The sequence below is a fragment of the Clinocottus analis genome, unplaced genomic scaffold (assembly GCF_023055335.1).
Source record: "Clinocottus analis isolate CAN_PGR_092001 unplaced genomic scaffold, fCliAna1.0.p SCAF_36, whole genome shotgun sequence".
Taxonomy (NCBI): Eukaryota; Metazoa; Chordata; class Actinopteri; order Perciformes; family Cottidae; genus Clinocottus; species Clinocottus analis.
The window spans coordinates 570,401-592,605 of NW_027176109.1; the positions used below are offsets into that span (position 1 = coordinate 570,401).

At 44.6% G+C, this 22,205-nt stretch overlaps 1 protein-coding gene across 1 annotated transcript in view; it reads right to left on the reverse strand.

Annotated features, from left to right (window-relative positions):
- Positions 1-22,205, reverse strand: part of LOC137799546 (RNA-binding motif, single-stranded-interacting protein 3-like) — a 109,154-nt gene that overhangs the window by 34,768 nt on the left and 52,181 nt on the right. The window contains exon 4 of the mRNA XM_068596342.1: positions 21,474-21,565. Coding sequence (XP_068452443.1) covers positions 21,474-21,565 — 92 coding nt within the window. The remainder of the gene's footprint in view (positions 1-21,473; positions 21,566-22,205) is intronic.

Here is a 22,205-nt window from a genome sequence, read left to right on the forward strand (position 1 = left end):
TGCGCCACGAAAAAAAAAAAAATAGGACCAAAAAAATAAATAAATAAATAAATAAAAATTGAATCGTCGACTTTTTCAAGTTGCCGAAAAATAATAATAATTTTTGGTCCAAAAAATACTAATAATTAGGACAAAAAAAAAAATTTTCGTGCCTTTTTTTCAAGTCTACAAAACAATAGGCCATAAATAAAAATAAAAAAGTCAATTTTTTTTTTGTCCAAAAAAAACAAATTTGGGAAAAAAAAAAAATTGAAAAAATTAATTGACTTTTTTTTTTTTTTTGTGCCTTTTTTCCAAGTCTACAAAAAAGACCTCCCAAAAAAATCGATTCATTTTTTTTGGTCCAAAAAAAAAAATAATTGGAAAAAAAATAAATAAATTTCCGTTGCCTTTTTTTTTCTTCGTTGACTTGAAAAAAGGCAACGGAAAAAAAAAAGTTTCCCGTCAGCGCGCATTATGAATTACACACCTAGTTTACCTTGGCTACGTGAGGATCGAGCCAAGGCTACAGCGCTAATTTATCTCGGCTAACGTGAGGATCGAGGCTCGAGCGTCGTGGAAACTTGGGGGTTCGATGCTTTTCCGAGCGATGACATACTTATGAAGAGATTCGCGAGAAGCAAGAGAAGCTGTTTTTCCACTTTGTGGCTCTCTAGCGGCTGTGAAGCGGGAAAAAAAAAAGAAAACCTCGACTGAGTGAGAGAACCGACGACGTTTCAATGTTTAATTTAATTTCATGACGGGCAGAAGATTTCTCCTCCCTCCGGGTTCCCACACTGCCTGCATGCGTCTTCCCCTTCTGCACGACTCATTTAAAGCAATGAGAGAGGCCTTTCTAGATAATGGAGACCACACACACACACACACACACACACACACACGTTTGCTTCTCCTTCTTTTCAGCGCTCAATCATTTGTTTTGACGTTGCTCTCTTCTGTCCTCTCTTTATTAGTTTTACCTTTTAAAAATCTTTTAAGTCCCAGCATGCCCCATTGAGACAATCTTCTGCCATAAAATACGTAATTTTTCCAGTTTTTTCGACTGAAACTCCTTCCTAACAGACCAAGACTTTGTGTTATTGTGATTGTTGTTTCAGATTCAGATTCTTTAGCTCCTAATCTTTCCAAAAAGGTGTCTTATTGACGCTCCAGGAGGCTTTTTTGGGGAATCTGGCTCATATCATGCTGGATGTTCATAGTTATGATCAAAATATCTTTTAAAAGTGATTTTTTTTGCAGATAGCAAGACTTTGCTGAACAAATACATACAATAAACACAAGGATTTGAATTAATTTGAGGTTCATATGACGACTCAAACAAGGAAAAGAGGTTCCACAGCCTTCAGCGGGTTAATTTCAACACGGCTTCTTCTCCTCTCACACGATCTTCCTCTCTCCTCTCTCCTCTCTACAGTCAGTGTGTATTATTAAACGGACGCGGTAATTCATCACAGAGTCGGAGCGTCCAGTGAAGTCAGCGCTGCTCGTCTGCCGGCCGTCCAGAGCTGGAATATCAATCACCCGGACTTGAGACACTTGAAGCCATCGGAGAGGGTCGCACAGAGAGAGAGAGAGAGAGAGAGAGAGAGAGAGAGAGAGAGAGAGAGAGAGAGAGAGGTAGAGTAACCCTGGGCGTATAAAATAAACAGACTGAACGAGGAATGCTTCACAGGCGTCACTTTCCCTCGGGTGTGATTTAAAGGGAAACACTGGATGGATTGACGCCCAGACAGACTCAACAACACTCTGGCAGGATTGTGATGTTTCATCCTCTTCATCTTCAGACCGACCACACGAACACAGCGCACCAGTGCAGGCCGGATTCCTGACCGCTGAGCGCGAGCGGTTTCGCTTCTCGTGGTTATTTTGTTGCTGTTACTTCTTTATGGACTTTTTTTTTCTCCGCCCCAAAATCCCAAATGTGGCATTAAGAGTCTTTGAAAGATAAAATGTGCTGTTTCTCACCGTGTGGGGATCAAAGCGTGAACGGGCCGGTGCTTTGTGTTTGGGGGTTTTCAGATTACAATTCGGGTTGAAAAATGTCTGAGGGAAGCCAAGTTGAGAAAAAAAAATGCACTTTTGAGGAACAAATGCTATGAAATATGAAACACAGACACGGAAAGAGACCGGCATCTAACCACCGGACTGTGGTACACTGCTATAATAACTACAATAAACCATGTAAAGGATTACACTGCACATGACAGGCACGATGCCTTAAGAACATACTCAGATTGTACAGCACACACACACACACACACACACACACACACACACACACACACACACACACACACACACACACACACACACACACACACACCTCGCCCTCTTTCTGTTCTCTCTCTCCTGTAGTACTGAATGGTTTAATCAGAGCTAATGGGACTCAGCTGTTGGTCAGACTAATTACCTGGAATGCAGACTGATGATCATGGACACACACACACACACACACACACACACACACACACACACACACACACACACACGGTAGAGCTTCTGCTGTGTGTTTACAGAATACACAAACTAATACACACGGCCGTTAGTGAAGCGATAAGGGACGAGAGGCAGTGCTGTATGGTCAATAATGTACAGTTCAAGGTAGTTGAACTGTACATTATTGCAGGTACAGTACTGCTTTGTGCACCTTATTGCTTTTATAATACGTTAACTAGAGACATTATGAACAGTAATAGGAGCTGCTTTTCAGCACAAAGTAGTTGTCGCCACCAAACGTTGTGTATCGCACTTAAGTAGCTGAGAGAAAATAAAACTGACAACCTGTTAAGTAAATTGCAGATTAATTTAAATTAACAATTAATAATTGTTGTTTTCAAAACAAATAATGTTCCATTAGACAGAGACCAACCTCCTTAAGAGAGGGAGGAGGATGGTTTAAAACACAGACCCGGAGCGCGAGGAGAAATAACCTTGAAATCCAAAATCATCTATTAAGAGACACTTTTAAAAAGCACTTTGAGCAGCAGAGCTTTTAATAAAGCAGCTTGAAAAGGGCTGTGAGATATTTACAAAGTTTACTACAAAGTGACCAAGAACTGGATCCTTGTTCAGTCCAGATGGCGCCGATGGAAACGCGGTCCAGAACAACACAGACGTCCTGCGTCTCAGGATGATAACGCATCCAATCCATCAGATCCAATTTGAAGAAAAGAGGAAAAACATTGACTAGACTTGAATGTTCATTAAAAAAACAAAAAAACAAATGTTCAAAACAAATGTCTTACGTCTGATAAATGTGTCTCGGTGTCAAGCGGCGGCCTCGTCAGCCCGACGGCGAGTCGTCTGCTGGAAACAGAGAGCAGGCTTCAGGGAACTCCTCACATGATTAATGGAGGCCTGAACCCGTCTCTGACTCTACACACACCCCGATGATGCTTTAAGGAGTGTGTGTGTGTGTGTGTGTGTGTGTGTGTGAGGCCCGAGTTCAGAAGGAGTCATTATCGACGGCGGCTACACACACACACACACACACAGGCATTCAAACAGCCGTTAAAGAAAACATATACACGAAGGCGACACACTGGGTTGAGATAATCAAGGCAGGAGGAAGGTTGGAGGAAGAGGAGCGTGAAGGAATGGAAATTAAATAGATAAGAAAAAGGAAGCGAGGGAGAGAAGGAAATGATAAAGGAACAATATTGATTCATCAAAATGTAACTACATAGAGTTTTGCAGCACATATGGTTGACTATTCATACAAATACGTTGATTATAGTTGTAATGGAAGTGAATCAATGGGGACCTGAGGAAGTTAAAACAAGGCTGTCGTGTAAAATAATGTTTAAAAAGTGGATAGTGATCTGGCTGAGAAGGGAGTTCATCAATTGGTTATTAATGAGTGAGTTGCCGGGTTTATTGATCACATCTTATGCATCATAATATCAGGATGTGCTGCAGCTAATAACTAACATCTCTTGACCACGCCCGCTTTAAATATCCACTAAACTCATTTGAACACTTATTGATGGGCAGTGACCTAAGAGTCTGTACAACATGTTCTTGTCTTGAACAAAAGCAAACAAGGTGACATGAAAAGCCAAATGTGTTCACAAGAAAGATGAGAAAGAGTTGACTACATGCTCATCGGGAGGTTTTAGGTGCACACACAGCGGGGTGTCATCAGCATAGAGCAACACATTGTCTTTCAGTCTTTCACGAGGCTCAGTGGCAGCAGAGGTTTAGAAAATAAAAGAAGACCTCCAATGGATCCTTGGGGAACACCACATGTAAGTAATGCTTTTATTTTAAACAGAAGGGTCAAAGTAGTTAAACAGGAAGATCTAATTTAAACTGAAATATTGCCCACTGATGTTTCTGGGTCAATTTAGTTAAATAGTCCTAACGTCTCATTCCTCTAATACAATCAAAATCATGAGGTTTTTACTTCATTCAATAATGTCGACGTCCTATTTTGTGGACAGTTGCGGCTACAATAATCGATTCAAGCGTGACTTTGATCGTCTTTTCGTCCGTCTGAAGCTTCTTGCTACAGTCACTCTGATGCACAGTGATGGCTTTTCTGATTTTATTTGAAGGTATCTTGTAGAAAGTGACAGGAAATGAGGTTGATGTCGTCCAAGAGAGAGACTCAAACCCTTCCTACTCTAACGGTTTAAAGGCAGTTAAGCTCTGGTCTTACAGTTCATCCTCTATTTCCTCTCTCTCTCTTCTCTCTTCACCGAATCGCTCCTCGATCGCCCGTCTGTATCGGAGCATTTCATTAGAAGAAATACAATAAACCAGAAGGCCTGCTGGATCGCTGTGTTATCATTGAGGAAGCACTTTCTCGGATAAGAAAAGAGAAAATTAATAATGAGAAGTTTTTTTAAGACAAAACTTATTGAGTTTTCCTTCTTTTTTTCCTCCGCTAACGGCATGTGGCGTGTCCTCAGACAATTTATTGGGAAATGAAGTTAAGAGAGCCAAAAGAGAGGAAACAAATTAAAGGGAAACTGCAAAACATAAAAAAAAGCAAAGTTGCCGTTGAGTGCAGGAGGACGCTCGTGCATCTCGACACGGCAGTGATGATAACACAAAGCGCTGCAGACTCACACTGGCTCACAGAGAAGAAAGTCGCTGTTCCCATTGTGTCACTGGACGTACATACATGGGAGACGAGTGTGAGGAAGTGCTGTTTGAAAAAATCACAAATCTATTTTCAGATTCATAATCCATCCCAGTCTTTGTGATGGCTGAAGAAATCCAACCAATGCGTCTGTTTTCACAAGCGGTGCATCGCTCAAGAAAAGGTATTAAAGTATTTTATGTTCTCTTTAGTGTCTAGTAGACGACCATCTTGTGAGATGCAGAAGTTGTCATGAATGAAAATGATGCTTCTCTGAAATGTACATTGTTTTTTCCCAATAAAGTAAAGGTGTTGTTTGCACTGACCTGGATACCTACAGGTAAGATTGTTCTCTGTTATCAGACGTATGCATGTTCCTTATGGCTGATGCCAATCTCCAAAGCTATGGAGGTAGATTTGTCTCTTTTACCCGAGCAAATTTCTTGTTTGTAAGTAAATTATATAAAAAATCTTTGCTCTAAATAAAAACTTTGCTCTCAAAAAATTCACCCTAAAAAAAACACTCTAAAAAAATTGCTCTAAAAAAAATTACACCAAAAAAAAAAATGCTCTAAAAAAATACACTAAAAAAATTGCTCTAAAGAAAACGCTCTAAAAAAAAAAGCTCTAAAAATAAATTGCTCCAAAAACAAAAAAACCTGCACTTTTTTTTTGAGAATGTATTTTTTGTTTTTTAGTGTATTTTTTTTTAAAGCAATTTTTTTTTTGAGAGCAATTTTTTTTTGAGAGCAAAGATTTTTGAATTAAAAGCATTTTTTTTTAAAATTGAGAGCATAGATTTTTGATTTAATTTACTTGCAAACAAGAAATTTGCTCGGGTAAAATAGACACAAATCTACCTCCATACAAACGCCTTGTTTATTGCTCCATAACTAAAACCTGCAGTGCATCTGTATCCTGCATTTGAACATTTGTGGGAAACATTTCCTAAACAGAAGTCAGCGCTCAAAGTCTAAATGATTTGGGCTTGAAGGCAAAGGTTGTACATTTATTCTCGGCTGTGAAGTCCTGGAGGAGAGAAACAGCGGTTTACACTTCAATAAACGACCTTTTCCTTCCGCTCTGCTGTTCCACTGCGACCGCCACGCTTCAATCCAGCCGGCGAGCTCAAGTGTGTCTGAATACATGTGAATTCATTTGTGACTGCTGGGAAGAGAACACGCTTCTCTCATGTGTTATTCAGTGTTTTCCAAGTGGCCGTTGGAGGTACTGCCTCCACATGGTCCTAATGAAGGTCGTGGAGATAACCTCTAAAGTTGCATTCCCCTTTCGTCGCATTGTTCTTGTTCTTTCCGTTCCTTTCTTCGTCATTTGACACACACCCTGTTGCAGGGATTTGTCCGACTTAACGTATTGACTCAACAGCAGCAGCTGCTTGTGCTCTCGCTTGAGTTTTCACTCGGTGTCGTGCGAGCGGCTGAGCAGCAAAGTCACGGGTTTGTGGGTTTCTCTGCCTCCACGTGTTGCACGTTGTGTGTGTTTGTTTTTTTTGTTGCACTCACCACCCGACACGGTTTCATCCTGATCGATGCCGTCGTCCCGCAGACCAAAAGCCCGGAAAAGCCGTGGCCTGTTGCCATGGTTATCTCTATTTGAAACCGGAGGGATTAACCTCCAGGAGGACGAGAGGAGAGAGAGAGAGAGAGAGAGAGAGAGAGAGAGAGAGAGAGAGAGAGAGAGAGAGAGACGATACAACGGAGAGAAAATGAAACGGCTGGAAAGAAGAACATGACGATAGAAGCAGATGAAGAAGAGGAGAGAGATGAACGACAGGGACGGACAGAAATATAGAGATTGTGAAAATAAAGGGAACGAGGTTGGAGAGTGCACAAAATATACAACTACAGAAGTTGAGCAACATAAAGAACGGTCAAAAACAGCAATGTTTGACTTCATTCACCTCGACCAACTTTGTCTCCTTTAAACGAAGCTCTGCTTTTGATCGGCCGGCTTCGCTTCAGGCTGGATTTCCCAAAAACACATATTGAGATTCTCTCATTGAGAAGTGGCTTTTCAGATGGCCGCCGTTAGCGGAAGATCACACCAGACGCTACTTTTAAAAAACGCGTCGCTAGCAAAAACCGTTGTTTAAGCACAATGCGCGGAGTCGCACAGATCATCAACGTCACGCTCGGCCGAGGCAGCCAATCGGATCAAGCGAGAGGCGGGGCTTTGTTCCTTTGCCACTTCCTTCCTGTCTTCGTGTGGTGTGAACAGCGGAGGAATTCAAAAGAAAATGGCCTCCGACGAGGCGCTAACGTTAGCGGTGTTTGATTACGAAGAGCCTGACGCTCAGAAGTTGCTCCAACACAACTGAAAGCTCTCGTCATCCAGACACAATTCACGGCATAAATTATAGCACATCGTGAACCCAAAACCTTCACTTTTTTTGGGACTTCTTCCTCCTCCTCGTCCCACAACACAGCAGGAGCGCGACGTCGGCTTGAATCCATTTAGTAAAGAACGGCGTCCGTGCTCCAGACGGCGATTTCAAAGCCCGACATGTGCGGCGTTGTGTTGTGGACTTCCTTTAATGTGCTGGCGGGGAATGAAAGCATGTAAACTGCACCGGCATTTCATCAGAAGGTGGCTTTTTGAAGATGCAAGATCTCTGGAGACCAGCTCGTGTTGCCGAGTAGCTCAGATGAGAGCGGAGAGATTTCTTTGTTCTTGTTTCCTCTCCGTCTTTTAGATGTTGGGGACGAGGGCGCCGTGAGGCCGGCCGGCAGCTTGACAGACCGAGGTTATTTACTTTTGGAGAGGGAAAAGCGGCCTGAGTCAGCAAATACTAAAGGGCAGACACACACACACACACACACACACACCGCCATGAGGTTGAGTAAGCCCATTGCTGTGACGCCATTGAGGAAAACAGCCGACTGATTACCGTCCTGACAGCACACTCACGTTCATCTTTCCGTTCGCCTGCACGGACGCTTCCTCCTCTCACACGAAGCCGTTCGGCTCTAACGAGGCTCTTAAACCATCTGCATCGAGCGTCTTCAGTGTCCTCTTGAGGCGCAGCCTCGTTAAAACACCTCCCACAAACTGGCCCTGGGCTCCATTTGGGCTCCCGGCGGTGCCGTAACCCCAAATTTACTGATATAAGAGCTGATTTCTTTTTAAAAAAGAACCCAGCACTAAGCATTCAACCATTGACTAATGACCTTATCATCAACACACACGCACACACAAAGAGAACAGAAGCAGCAATTACACATGATTTAGTATCATAGCATCGCGCACAGACCCAGCGCCTCAACATCCGTGAGGGCGGCCATGATTGTTTCTTCATCCCCTCGCTGGACCACGGCTGCTAACGTTTAATTTGTCCTCTGAAGTCAGAACGCGAATGTTCCTGAAAACGGTCGATTGGGTCTTCTGAGCTCAAGCCGTGAGCGATTATGTTTAATATGTGTAACATGAAGGTACAGCTGCAGAAGTGCAGATTGAACAGATTCATTAATGTGTTCCTTTTAAAGCCGTCTTGGTGGACGTCAAGAGATCACTTATGTCACGTCAATCCATCTTCAAGTAATGCGTTTGTGTTGGAGAACACGGAGCAGCGAGTATATCTATATTATATTATATATTAAAGGTATCAGTGTTACCGTGCATGTGTTTCTGTACCAGACAGAACTCTTCCAATGAAATCACTGAGCTTTAAAACAATGTTCTGCAACGCGATCCTTTCCTTTTTGATTTATGAGCGTGGACGGTCCAGAGATCTACGAGTCTTTGTGGAACAAGAGAAGTTTAGCTGATGCAAAAAAAATGATGAATCCGAATGAAAGTCCTTTTGATAGTAATGTAGACTTCATAATTTATGGCTTTACATGCTTTTACTTTGCTCAGAGCAAGATGGTCTGAACTCCAATCTAACTGCATGTTAAATGATCAGTGGGAGAACCCTTTGCAGGCATCAATACACCCAACAGTTAAGGAACGTTGCTCTGGTACGATGCTAACGTTTATTAGCCTCCTTCACGTTGCATCGACGCCTCTTTGATCCTCATGCAAAGTGTGAGACGACACACAGAGATGCCCGTTTGTTCAAAAACAAACAATCACGGCTAGCAGGTTAGCGTAGCTGCTACGATAGCATAAGTTGCTTAACACCGGAGAACATTTCCCCAGATTGCCGACGAAGGCTTCTCTCTTCGGATGAGGCGTTTCCGCTCGTCTCCCGACGGCCTCGGGAAGACTTTCACTCACAGATGGTTCATTCAAATCGCCTGCAGAGTATTTTGTTTGAAGGTGTCTGCCCTTTTCCACGCAGCCTTCAAAGACATGCTTCTCAGATGGTTCTGCGTAACCCATCTGGCGAGGCAGGTTCCCCTCCACCCCGGTTGGATGTAAAAGTGGAGAACAGACGCATGAAGGGATGAAGATCTATTGAAACCACCGAGGTGTTAGCACGTCCGTCCTTGCACAGATCCTTTCTCCCGCTGAAGTAAAACGTTTTATGTTGAATATTTAAGCTGCAAACTTCCGCTTCAGAGACGTACGCATGCAAATCCTTCATCTGGGTGAATGTTGAATGTTCGCTGTCAATCACCTTGTCTCTCGTTTCAGGCTCCTCCCTCCTCATATGTCGGCCTCATGTGTGATTGCAAGCCCCGCCCTCATTGTGTCCAGGTGTGTCTCGTTTCCCTGTGTGTGTGTGTGTGTGTGTGTGTGTGGTGCCAGTGTGTCTGTCGATGTCCTGTCTTGGTGTCGTGAGTGTTTGGCCAGAGAAACCCCTTTTCTTCTTCTTTTGAGTTTTGAGTAAACCTTGTTTTTCTCAATGAACCACCTGGTCTTGTGTCTGGCTCTTGGGTCCTGCCATCACGCCGCCGTGGTCCTGCTTCACCCTAACACACCCACTCGTCCCGCCATCAGGACGCCCGGAGCGTCAACACACCCCGAGGAACTCAAAGAAGTGAGAGGGAGGAACGGGAAAACGAAAGAGAAGAATCGAAAAGGTGGAGTGGACGGACTGACGGACACGCGTGGAGAGAAAAGGCCTCATTGGTTTTCAGTGGGCATGTGCAGACTCAGGCGCACTAAAAGGTTACAGCATTTGATTTGTGATATTCTACCCTCCTTCTCTCTCTCTCTCTCTCCTCCTCTCTCCTTCTCTCTCTCCGTCCGTCCGTCTGGAGGAGCAGTTTGGCTACTGCTGTCCACAAAGTTTGATCGATGGCTGAATTATGCCATCGGATTGTGAATCCAGCCGACTCCGCTGTCTGCCCAGTGATGAACAACAAACATGGCCGACCACTAATAACAATGAGGGATGTGGGGACCGGACAGCCAATCAGAAACCAGACTTAATAGTGTCCTGTAGGGACATTCCCGTCAGCCGCTCCTCCTCCATTTCTACCCTTCATTCATATGTATCACAGTGTGTGTGGGATACGCTCCTTTCTTCCTCGCCCTCCTCCTTCCTGTGCTTCCTCCTTCCTCACTCTGCATTCCTTTCCTCTCAGAGTTCAAGCTGCCCACTCCATATTCGCTCCATCTCTCTCCCTCAGTACAGTTTTGGGCTTCTCACAGCCTCCCTCCATCAATCTCCACGTACTCCCTCCCTCCTTCCCTCTCTCCTTCCCTCCCTCCCTCCCTCGGCCCACTCAAAGGCTAATTCCACAGAGGGAAAGCATGTGAGGAGAGGCGTTTTATAGTGTTTTCCAGTTATCTCCGTCCTTATAGAGCTGTTCTCTACTCCGGCTCCATCAAGCCGAGCACCGCCCCCACTCTCCAGCTGCCTACTCTCTTCCTCCTCTGTTCGTGGCAATACTTCCCTCGTTCCTCTTTGTTTTCCAGCCCTCTCGGGGCGACTGCCGGGTGACACTGAATCTGAAGGGTTTGAATCCTAAATGAGACATTCAAAAAGAAAAAAAACTCACTATAACTTAATAATGCCTCTTAGAAGCTCGATATCTAATGTTCTTCTAAGATAGATAGATAGATACATTTATAGATAGATAGATAGATACATTTATAGATAGATAGAAAGATACATTTATAGATAGATAGATAGATAGATAGATAGATAGATAGATACATTTATAGATAGATACATGGATACATTTATAGATACATTTATAGATAGATAGATAGATACATTTATAGATAGATAGATAGATACATTTATAGATAGATAGATAGATAGATACCATTGCTCTGTGTGTGTGCTTGTGTTGGGAAAACACTTTGTTTAAATGAATGTCTCACATTGTGTTGTGTTGCTATTAGCAGAGTAATTCGTCACATGGCCTCTTATGTATTTTGTTTATGTTCACGGCTGCGTGAACAACATCATATTTTCTCTTATAATTAACCGTGTTGACTCTGCAGCGTGCACTTATCTTGTATCGGCACATGACCTCATCTCATGACATCACTGACCTTACGTCATGACATCACTGACCTCATCTCATGACATCACTGACCTCATCTCATGACATCACTGACCTCATCTCATGACATCACTGACCTCATCTCATGACATCACGGCCCCCTGCGGTCGTGTACTTCTTCTTCGATGCTGGAGACTCACACCATGTTTCCACACATGTTTTTTGAAGAACCAACGTTCCTCCTAAAGCAGCAGAGATCCTTAAAAGTCTTAAAACATTAAATTTTCAAAGCTTTTCTCTCAAATACAAAATTCTGCTTTCAGAGCTCTTGGGATGACTTCAGCGCTCTCACCACTTAACCACCAAACAGTTTCCTTTGCTCTGTTCCTGCCGTCGGGCCGGATGCACAAGAACAGCAGAACTAATTGCTGCTTTCCACGGAGACTTTGGCACATGATGAGCTGCACAACATCATAATAATAATCATATATATAGTGGTAATAAAGACCTTGTCATATAAAACATGTCTGCTTTGCTAATCTCTGGGTCGTATGGACTCACAATGACCCATGAAAGCACACACATGCACGTCCTGAACAGCAGGTTGCAGTTAGCGCCACAGGACGCGGAACATTTAAACACTTGAACATTTCCAGCCGTCCTAAACGTTCGATGGAATCAAACAGACGAGGAACTGAAACTTCATCAACGGAGAGAAAAGCGTTTCGCTGGGACGTGAAGCGAATTAAAATCAAACTGATCTTTGGGAACTTTCCACACACGTGTAACAAAGATGTTGTTAAATTACAGAAAAACAGATCAAACGTCCCAGTTTCAGTGTCTGCAGCGACGTCCTCTGGGACGTTATTCGTGTCTGGCCGCTATCAGTTTGTCCGTCAACCAAACTACATCTCAGAAAAAGGCAGAACCGCTGCCTCATGCACTACAAATTATCGTTTTGAATGAACACACACACACTGCATGGAGGATTTATGGGTTAGGAACCTTTTGGCTGGACGGCCGAAGACATTTCTGAATGGCTTACAGTCAAATGAACCTTAAAAGGAAGCTCTCTGGTTTATGCTAGCAGGCTCTCATGATGCACGCGAGCTAGCATACGGTCGCTTATAATGAGAACCATAACGAGCACTTTGTGAAAGCAAACTAAAAATAGTTGTTCTTTCACGTGCCAGTTTTATTGCCTTTACTTTAAAAATGATTTTCATTCTTCAGAAGCAGAATGAGACTTTAATCCTGTGCTAACAAACAAGAGATGTGGCCCAAAAAACATGTTAATTAATGAAGAGTTCTTGAGTTTGTGCTCTTGGTGTTTACACAGTTTTGTCACACCCGATTGAGCGCGTTTGGCTAATCGCTGAGATTTAAATTGTGGCTTTAAGTTGCGCGTTCTGTCCCTGCTGCTCGTCCCCTTTTGACAGCGCGATACACAAGTTAATGCAGCGACATAAAGAAACTGTTCAGTGTCACCAGACATTATTGTGATTACTGTTATTATGAGAAACATTTTATTGTTTCATTAGCAGTGCCACAGAGGCGCATTAATCACTCCAACACGCTTATTCATCTTCATTATCCATCTCTCTCTCTCTTCCTCCCATCTTTTCCTTTTCTCACTCATCCACTTAACTCCTCCGTCTCTCTCTCTCTCTCTCTCTCTCTCTCTCTCTCTCTCTCTCTCTCTCTCTCTCTCTCTCTCTCTCTCTCTCTCTCTCCCTCCTCCACACACTGATAGGAAGAAGAAGCAAGAAAAAAAAAGCCACATGCACGCAGGCAGACGTGCACCCGGGGCTGGTAATGCAGGGTTAATAAGATTGGAGAGCAGCTGATGGTTGTGCACATTCAGGCCAGATTACATGTAATTCGATTGGGTTTCACTTACTAGCCTCCCTCCCACTCCTCTCTTCTCTCTTCCTTTCTTTCCTCCTCCTCCCCATTGTCCTCCCTTCTGCTTTTGTTGGACCGGAGGTGGTCCGGCACGCAAAAAAGACGGGTTTGCACAGAGGGACACGCACACACACATTTCCAGCTTTGCTCGTGAATACACATGCACGCACACGTCCTTGGCCACGCCGCCGTCCTCCACTCTCAACCGAATGTGATTCATTATCTGCCTTTTACAATGTCAACTCTGCCTTGAACCAGACACAAGGATGGAGCACGCGGGGAAGAAAAGAAACATTTTTAATTAATCAAAATGTCTTATCTGAGATTACAGATAGATATAAATCTATTTAAAAATGCGTTATAAAATGGGATAGCACGGCTGAGCGCATCTGCGGCTGCCACGCCGCCCACAGGCGCTCACAACATGCACGCTGTTGTTGTTTTGAACGCCGTGTTGCGCTCGCGGCGAACACAACAACCAGCGCATGCTAACGACCTCTCAGCCGCCGCTCAGTAGCTCACTCTGATTGGTTTTGGCTATGGGATGAACACAACACTGCCAACAATAGCGTTATCTGGGAACTTTAGTAAGCTAACAAGCTAGCTAGCTAGGCTCACTTACTATCTGGGTGCACGCCGGTTAGGCGTTCGGTTTGCTAGCTTCTGTTTTCTCAGTGGAACGGAGCGACACGTGCAAACGCTGCGGTTCTTCACCGCCACTTGTACCCAAGTCCACTTGAAATGAAAGGAGGCTACGTGTTCGCTGTGTTTGTGTGTGCTGCGTCTATTATTCAGAATGTGTGAGTGCAGAGTTTTGCCATCTCAACTCGTAAAAGTGAGACAGCCGACGCTAGCTCGACAGTCTCCCCTGTGCACTGTTGGATGAACACAACACTGCCAACACAAGCATTATCTGGGCACTTTAGCAAGCTAACAAGCTAGCTAGCTGGGCTCACTTACTATCTGGGTGCACGCCGGTTAGGCGTTCGGTTTGCTAGCTTCTGTTTCCTCAATGGAACGGAGCGACACGTGCAAACGCTGCGGTTCTTCACCGCCACTTGTACTCAAGTCCTCTTAGCATTATCTGGGAACTTTAGCAAGCTAACTAGCTAGCTAGCTAGCTAAGCTCACTTACTATCTGAGTGCACGCTTGGTTTGTCGAGTTTGCTAGCTTCCATTTTCTATCTGGAATACAAATATCAATACGTTCGGTCATGAGACAAATGTTTAAAAAAAATAAAGTACAATTCACAGTATTACCTTCTCCAGATAGAAGCACACAAACAGAAGTGAACAGACATGTCCTAGCAACATTTGGTTTTGGCTAACGGAGCTACCCGTGCAAACGCAGGGGATCTGGGAACTTTAGCGAGCTAACAAGCTAGCTAGCTAAGCTCACTTACTATCTGAGAGCACACTTGCTTTGTCCAGTTTGCTAGCTTCCATTTTCTCTGTGGAATATAAACATAAATGCGATAAATGACAAATGTTTTTAAAAAATAAAGTACAATTCACAGTATTCTCCAGTTGGAGGACACGGCAGTCGTGAACAGGCCGACCGCATGTCTTAGCAACGCCGGCTGTTTCCACCAACATGTCAGAAAATGTATTCATCCTCATGTATTTTTCATAGCTGTGGTAGTTTACACTTCCTTGCCCAAATACCATTTTTCCTTGTTGTTCAACTGTGCAGCGACAAGCCTGCAACGTGCACAACATCTAAGCATCGTACATGTTCGAGTAGGTCAGGACGTACAGGAGGACCATGCAAACCCAACAAACATCACAGCCGCACTTTCACAGTTACTACGTCTATGTTTTCAGACGCTGCTTCCCTCGGTGAAAGAGTTTGCTTTTAAAAAAAAAAAGCAGCGCGCCGCCATCGCATTCCTCATTTCATATGCCGGCGAGTGAAAAGATGGAGTATTATCTCTGGCTGCGAAAAGGCACGAAGAGAGCAAGGCGGAAAAACACGCTAAAGGAAAACTAAAAACATTTGAACAAACAGAGGTGAAAGATTGAAGGGGGGAATAAAATAAATAAGAGGAGCAGGAGGAGGTGAAAAGAAAGAGACGAGGGAGTGACAGACGAGTAGAAAGCAGGGTGAGAAAGAGAGAGAGGCCCACGTCGTCCTGTGTGTTTTGTCTCCTCTCATCTTTCTACATGTCAGTCGGCCTCCTCGTCCCATCGCTAACCTCAGCTGTCAGAAGCACACACACACACACACACACACACACACACACACACACACACACAGGCATATATACAGGAAGAGGCGAGCGAGTACACACACACTGAACACATCAGTAAACCATTGCGAGAGAACATCGGGCATCTGGCTTTTATCAGTCACGCACGCAAGACAGAAGAAAGACAGAAAGAAAGCACGAAGCTCACAAGCAAAGGGTTCAATCAGGCCTGATAAATGACAGTCAAAGTTTACTTTAGGTAGGTGTGTGTGTGTGTGTGTGTGTGTGTGTGTGTGTGTGTGTGTGTCCTCTCTCTCTCAACCCACACATCCCCCCTCCTCTTCCTCTCTCTATCCTTCACTATCTGTCCTCACTCAACCCTGTAACTAATGACTCTGGAGGAGGCATTGCAGCACCTGCTGCAGACCAACACAAGAGGAGGAGAGAGGATGAGGAGGGTGGTGCTGGTGGTGCTGGTGGGTCAGATGGAGGGAAACAACTAGGCCAAAAAAAGAGGGAAAGAAAGGTGGGAGGTGCCAAGGACAAAGTGGAGGGCAGAAGAAAAAAGGGAGAGAAGAATGGAGGGAGGTGTGAAGTGTCACTGCCAGTGGTAGCATCTCTCTAATTAGCATAGTGACCTTGGCCCTCTGTTACTGTTATTGTACACACACACATGCACGCACACACATGCACGCACACACACACACACACACACACACGCACACACACACACGCACACACACACACGCCTAGCCGAGTGTTTTTTTGTTTGCATGGTCAAAGTAGCACCTGATGTGAATGTTTAATATACAATCGTGTTGTTAAATGATTCTACATTGTACAAGATGACACAAATATTTCACACACACACAAACACACAAGTGCGACAACAATATTTGTTGTCTTCTTGGTGTTTATGGAGGCAGGATTCACGGCCACAAAGGACACGCCAAGGAAGAGAAAACAGTTTAGGACCTCGGTCAGACTGCCAGTTCACTTCAATTTTTTTTTGTTGGCATATTTAGAGTGTATCCAGATTTATTTCATCCAGTTTCTGTGTGTGTGTGTGTGTGTGTGTGTGTGTGTGTGTGTGTGTGTGTGTGTGTGACCGCATCGAGCGGCGGTTTGGATCGCGTCTTTAATCGCACCGCGACTTGTTTGGACGGCGAAATGATGGACTTTGTCTTCTCATGCTTTGGAGTCAGAAAAAAGGCCAAAATGGACCAAAACAAGGAATCTGGCAGACGACTCGTCCTCCAGAACCTCACGAGTTTCTGGACTTAAAAAGACAAACGAGAAGTTTCACCAAGATGCCTCACACACGTTCAAACACGTTGTCTCCAGACCTCTTTTCCCTGTTTGAGTCGTCTTAGAAATCGGAGCTTCAGCCAAGAAACTGGAAAATAATTGAGCGTAACCTCGGCATATGAGGACGTTTCCCTTCTCGATCGTAAAGATGAACTCATGAAGAAGAGAGGCAGCGGGACAGAAACAAGACGAGAGAGAGAGAGAGAGAGAGAGAGAGAGAGAGAGAGAGAGAGACAGAGAGAGAGACAGAGAGAGAGACAGAGAGAGAGAGAGAGAGAGAGAGAGAGAGGCAGCAGTAATCATCTCTCAGGTCAACAGTAATTACCAAGAAGACAGGAAGTGACACGAGCAGCGCTTCCTCTCTCACATCCAGGGTTGCTGGATTTTCCTCGTCTCGTTTACTTCACAAGCAAAACTATCATATAAAGATGGATGACGGCTTCTCACGGTGTACACAATTATACACACACACACACACACACACACACACACACACACGCCAAGCTTTGTCCGTGCTATAATTCATTCGTAACGGCAGGAAGTTACGCTAATCACGTTAATCTTTGAGGTTGGCGTCGGTTTCCTTCTTCTTGTCCTGTTTCGTTTCTTGGCTCGCGCGTTTAAAAAAAGGTTAAATAAAAACTCTGGAGACGCTGATTCCATCTCTGACATTCAGTCGATTGATTTCCACTTTTATCGAAACTTAATCAAAACCATAAGTCTGACTTCCAGCGTGCCGATGTCTCGCTCTCCATAGAGGAAATAAAAAACAGAGATTCGGCCCCGCCCCTTCCTCTCGTACCAGCTGATCCTCTTTACATTAATATCAATAATTCCCACGAAAAAGCATTATTTTCAAAAAGTCTTCGGCTCCTATTTGTAATTCAAGCTATTTGTAAAAAGGGAAGAGCGCGTTTTTGGCTGTGACTGCATGCAGCTGACGACGGTGACGGCAACACTGGATGCTACTTTGTAGCCTCCGGTAACTTCCTTCGGCGTCTTCCTTTCTTTGGCGACTTCCTTCCTTCGGCGACTTGCTTCCTTCGGCAACTTCCTTCCTTCGACGACTTCCTTCCTTCCTCCGGCGTCTTCCTCCGGCGTCTTCCTTCGACGTCTTCCTTCCTTTAACGACTTCCTTCAGCGTCTTCCTTCCTTCGGCGACTTCCTTCCTTCGGCGACTTCCTTCCTTCGGCGTCTTCCTTCCTTCGGCGTCTTCCTTCCTTTGGCGTCTTCCTTCCTTCGGCGACTTCCTTCCTTCAGTGACTTCCTTCCTCCGGCGTCTTCCTTCGGCGTCTTCCTTCGGCGTCTTCCTGCGGCGTCTTCCTTCAGCGTCTTCCTTCAGCGGGTTCCTTCAGCGTCTTCCTTCAGCGTCTTCCTTCCTTCGGCGACTTCCTTCCTTCGGCGACTTCCTTCCTTCGGCATTTCCCTTCCTTCGGCGACTTCTTTCCTTCGGCGACTTCCTTCCTTCGGCATCTCCCTTCCTTCAGCGTCTTCCTTCAGCGCCTTCCTTCCTTCGGCGACTTCCTTCCTTCGGCATCTCCCTTCCTTCGGCGACTTCCTTCCTTCGGCGACTTCCTTCCTTCGGCGACTTCCTTCCTTCGGCGACTTCCTTCCTTCGGCATCTCCCTTCCTTCGGCGACTTCCTTCCTTCGGCGACTTCCTTCCTTCGGCGACTTCCTTCCTTCGGCGACTTCCTTCGGGGGAAAAGGCTTCTCATGACTTTCCATCTGATCCTCCGCTTCTCGCACAAGCTGAACGAAGCTCGCCACTGCTGCGCTTTGTGGATTTATATCTACACAACCAAAGTGTTTATAATTAAATTGTTACAAGGGCACAAGCAATCTCACAAAACCCTGTGGGAAACACACACACACACACACACACACACACACACACACACACACACTTCAGAGCTCACTCTGGCACGGCGGGCCGTTGCCTCCAATCAGTGTTCACTTGAAGTAAACTCTTCACGCTTAATGAGCTCTTCTAGTCAAATTATTTAGGCTTGTATGATTTTAACTGAAGTTTTTGGCAGCGGACGAGACGAAGGCTTCAACCCTGAAGCTCCGAGGATGAAGAGGATGAAGAGGATGAAGGACGACAGCGTGAAGCCGACACAGGTGCACTGATGATGATGATGATGATGATGATGATGATGGGAATATTACCCTCTAAAGTCCAATTAATAACCCTGTAGTTTTACTCCTAATAACCTTGTAGTTTTACTCCTAATAACCTTGTAGTTTTACTCCTAATAACCTTGTAGTTTTACTCCTAATAACCTTGTAGTTTTACTCAAAGCTTCTTATTCTGAATCATTCACTAATGTAACTTGAGTTTCTAATGAGTCTGAACTAAATAAATGATGTTAATGTGTCAACATGTTTTGATCTCAAACACTCAAGAGAAAACTCTTCATATTTTTCACTTCAATCCATCTCTTAAATCCTAATAAAAAGTCTCTCTCAATCTCAGATAATATTGATCCTTTGTGAGCGATGCAGAATGAAACGGCGTTAACGTTGTGTGTAAACGATGAGTGAAGACACGACATCGTGGAAAATGTGCCGTTTCCTCCCGATGGAGCTTTGATTCAGTTACAACGTTCAGATTAACGATGTGAGAACTGATTATTTTCACTTGTAAACATGGATGAAAGCTTCTCCGCTGCTATTCTGCGGTTTCAAAACGTGATCATTAAATTGTCGGAAAGGACACAAACACACACAAACGCACACAGACGCACACAAACGCGTGCACCTCAACAGCCGTGTCTCGTTGTGTTTTTGTATTTCCTACAAAAGAAACTCTCACTGGCTCCAATAAAACTGCATCCAATCAAACCCAAAACCAGCAGACGACAGGGCCTTCAGTTTGGTGTAAAACCAACATCCTCAGGAGGCCGTGAAGCCGCTCATACATGTTTGAACTTTGTGTTTCTGTGTATGTATGAAACAACGTGAGCTTTAGTCTTTAATACACTTCATCTCCAAACCTCCCCTCTCCAGGAAGCAATCAATATCGATGTCTTCTCTCTTTCACAGAACATAATCCTCTTTTTGTCTCTACCTTCTGCCGCTAATGTATCTTGCAGATTAGAACCAAGAACAAAGGTTTCCCACAAAAACCCTCCGTGGGTAACGGCGTGGCGTGAGTTCTCTCTTCACATCAGTCTAATTGCTCCTGAACGAGTTGAAACCAGACGATGTCGAATCCCAATTAAGCGGCTCGTCTTACAAAATGTCCGAGGCTCGAGCCGGAAATCCAAGTTTTTGGAGACTTTCTCCGGCGACCTCATTGAGGGAAAAGTTAGCCGTGGACCTCAGCGAGCTCTGCGCATAATTAGTGGATGAAACAGTAAGAAGTGTGTGTAATTTCCCTCAGAATTGACTCTTTGCCCTCAATTCCATCCCTCGGGGAAACTCATTTCTCGGCGGAGTCGAGGGTCCCTCTCCGTTTAATAACGGCTAAACACATCAACACGGCTCATCCGAATGGCCCTGCGAGCCGTTAGCGGCAAAATAAGAGATGGAAGTCTAATGAAAAGAGGTTTAATAGAAGAGCGAGGCGAAGGTGGCTCAGAGGCTTGCTGCTGCTTAATTCAATGGGATGCTGTCGGTGCCTGAAGACCGGCCCATTTTAATTGCAGCCCGCTCTCATTTACAAAAGGAAGTACGCAGCGATACGGCTTCAATGAATCGGAAAGGCAAAGGAAGCTATTCAGCGTCTTTCTTTTCACGCGCGTTGAAGGGTAACGGGATTGTGCTGGTTAGGCCCACGCGTTCTGGCACAGCATCGCCTACTGCTACCACACACACACACACACACACACACACACACACACACACACACGTGTTAACACCACGAGTGACGATGCAACAGGCTGCATTTCCTTTTTTAATTTTGAAAATTTTGAAATTTCCAAAAAAAAATACATTAAAAAAAAATTAAGATAAAAAAATAGAAATTTAAAAAAAATAATAATTAAAAAAAAATTATATAAAAAAATTGAAATTTCAAAAAAAAAATGAAATAAAAAAAAAATGAAATTCTTCAATTTCTTAAAAATTGAAATTTTTTAAATTAAAAAAAAATTCTTACGATGGAAGTCGGCGACACGGAGCTACAAACCACCGTAAGGCTCTATAACTTAAACCGCTCTCAGATTTCAGCGCTCCAGGCGTGTGAAGCGTAAACCAAACGTATGTTTTTGTTTGACTATTTCCGGTCACTCATCTCAAATGCAGAAGGATAAACATCATTCTTTCCATTTGCTCTTAACGACATAACTTTCTCCAGCTCCATCCACTCTCCTCTCCAGGATGTGATGGATAATCTCGCTCAATCAAAGCCGTTAATTGAAAGCTCTCTGAGGGCCGAACAGGAAATCTCAGCAATAACGTACTCAAAGCTGCTCGTGCCTCCGATAAGGCGGCGGATGCTGCGATCGATACCGTGATTATCACCGCCGCGCTAATGTTGTCGCGCGGCCACCGCGCACTTCACCTCACCGTCAACACCGCCGGCTTCCTCCTGGTGGGGGTCGCAGACGGCGATGGAGTCGAAAAAAGCCAAACCCCTCGATAACAAGGAGGAGAGAGGAAGCCGGGCGAAGCTTACCTTTGCCATCTGCGCCTGGACGCCGCTGGCTTTGAGCGAAGCCACAGCTTTCTGGGCCGCTGCAGGGCTGTCAAAGTCCACAAAGCCATAGCCTGTACACACACACACACACACACACACGGAAGAAGAAGAAGATGAGGAAGAGGAGGAGGAGCAAAACATCAGTTGAGGTTGTTCAGCGAAAACAAGCCGGTGTTTGTGTTTGTGTGTTTTTAATGCTGCATAAATCCTGGAAATGTGTCAAAATCAAGTCAGGTCACGTATCTTAAAAAAGCTGCTCGTTCTCCCCATTAAATGTGTTTTTTTTAGTACAGAACATCAACAGAATTGGTGTCATAACAGTAACTCTTGCTTTCTTCTTCATGATCCAAAAGATCTCCTTTTTCAGGGCATGATTTTGATGCTCTGTAACGACTCGACTGTTTGCAGACGACGCTCTGCTCTACGTCGCAGGGACGGCGGCGGCTCAACGCCGAGAGCTTTTTACTGGAACCTGTCAAGTGTTGCCGGCTTCCACTTGTCTGACATGTGATGTCCTGCTGCATTGCTGTGAGCTGCTGGTTTCGTCCCAGTGCTGCGATGAATCTCCCAGCATGCTCAGGCGCTGTATGGTATGGCGGCTAATGCGGGAGACATCGAGGAGAAAAAGTCTCTGCACTTAATGGAGCCGTTAAAGTGATTCAGCGTCCTGTTTAAAGGAGTCAAGACACAAAGGGAACGAGCGGCGGTCGA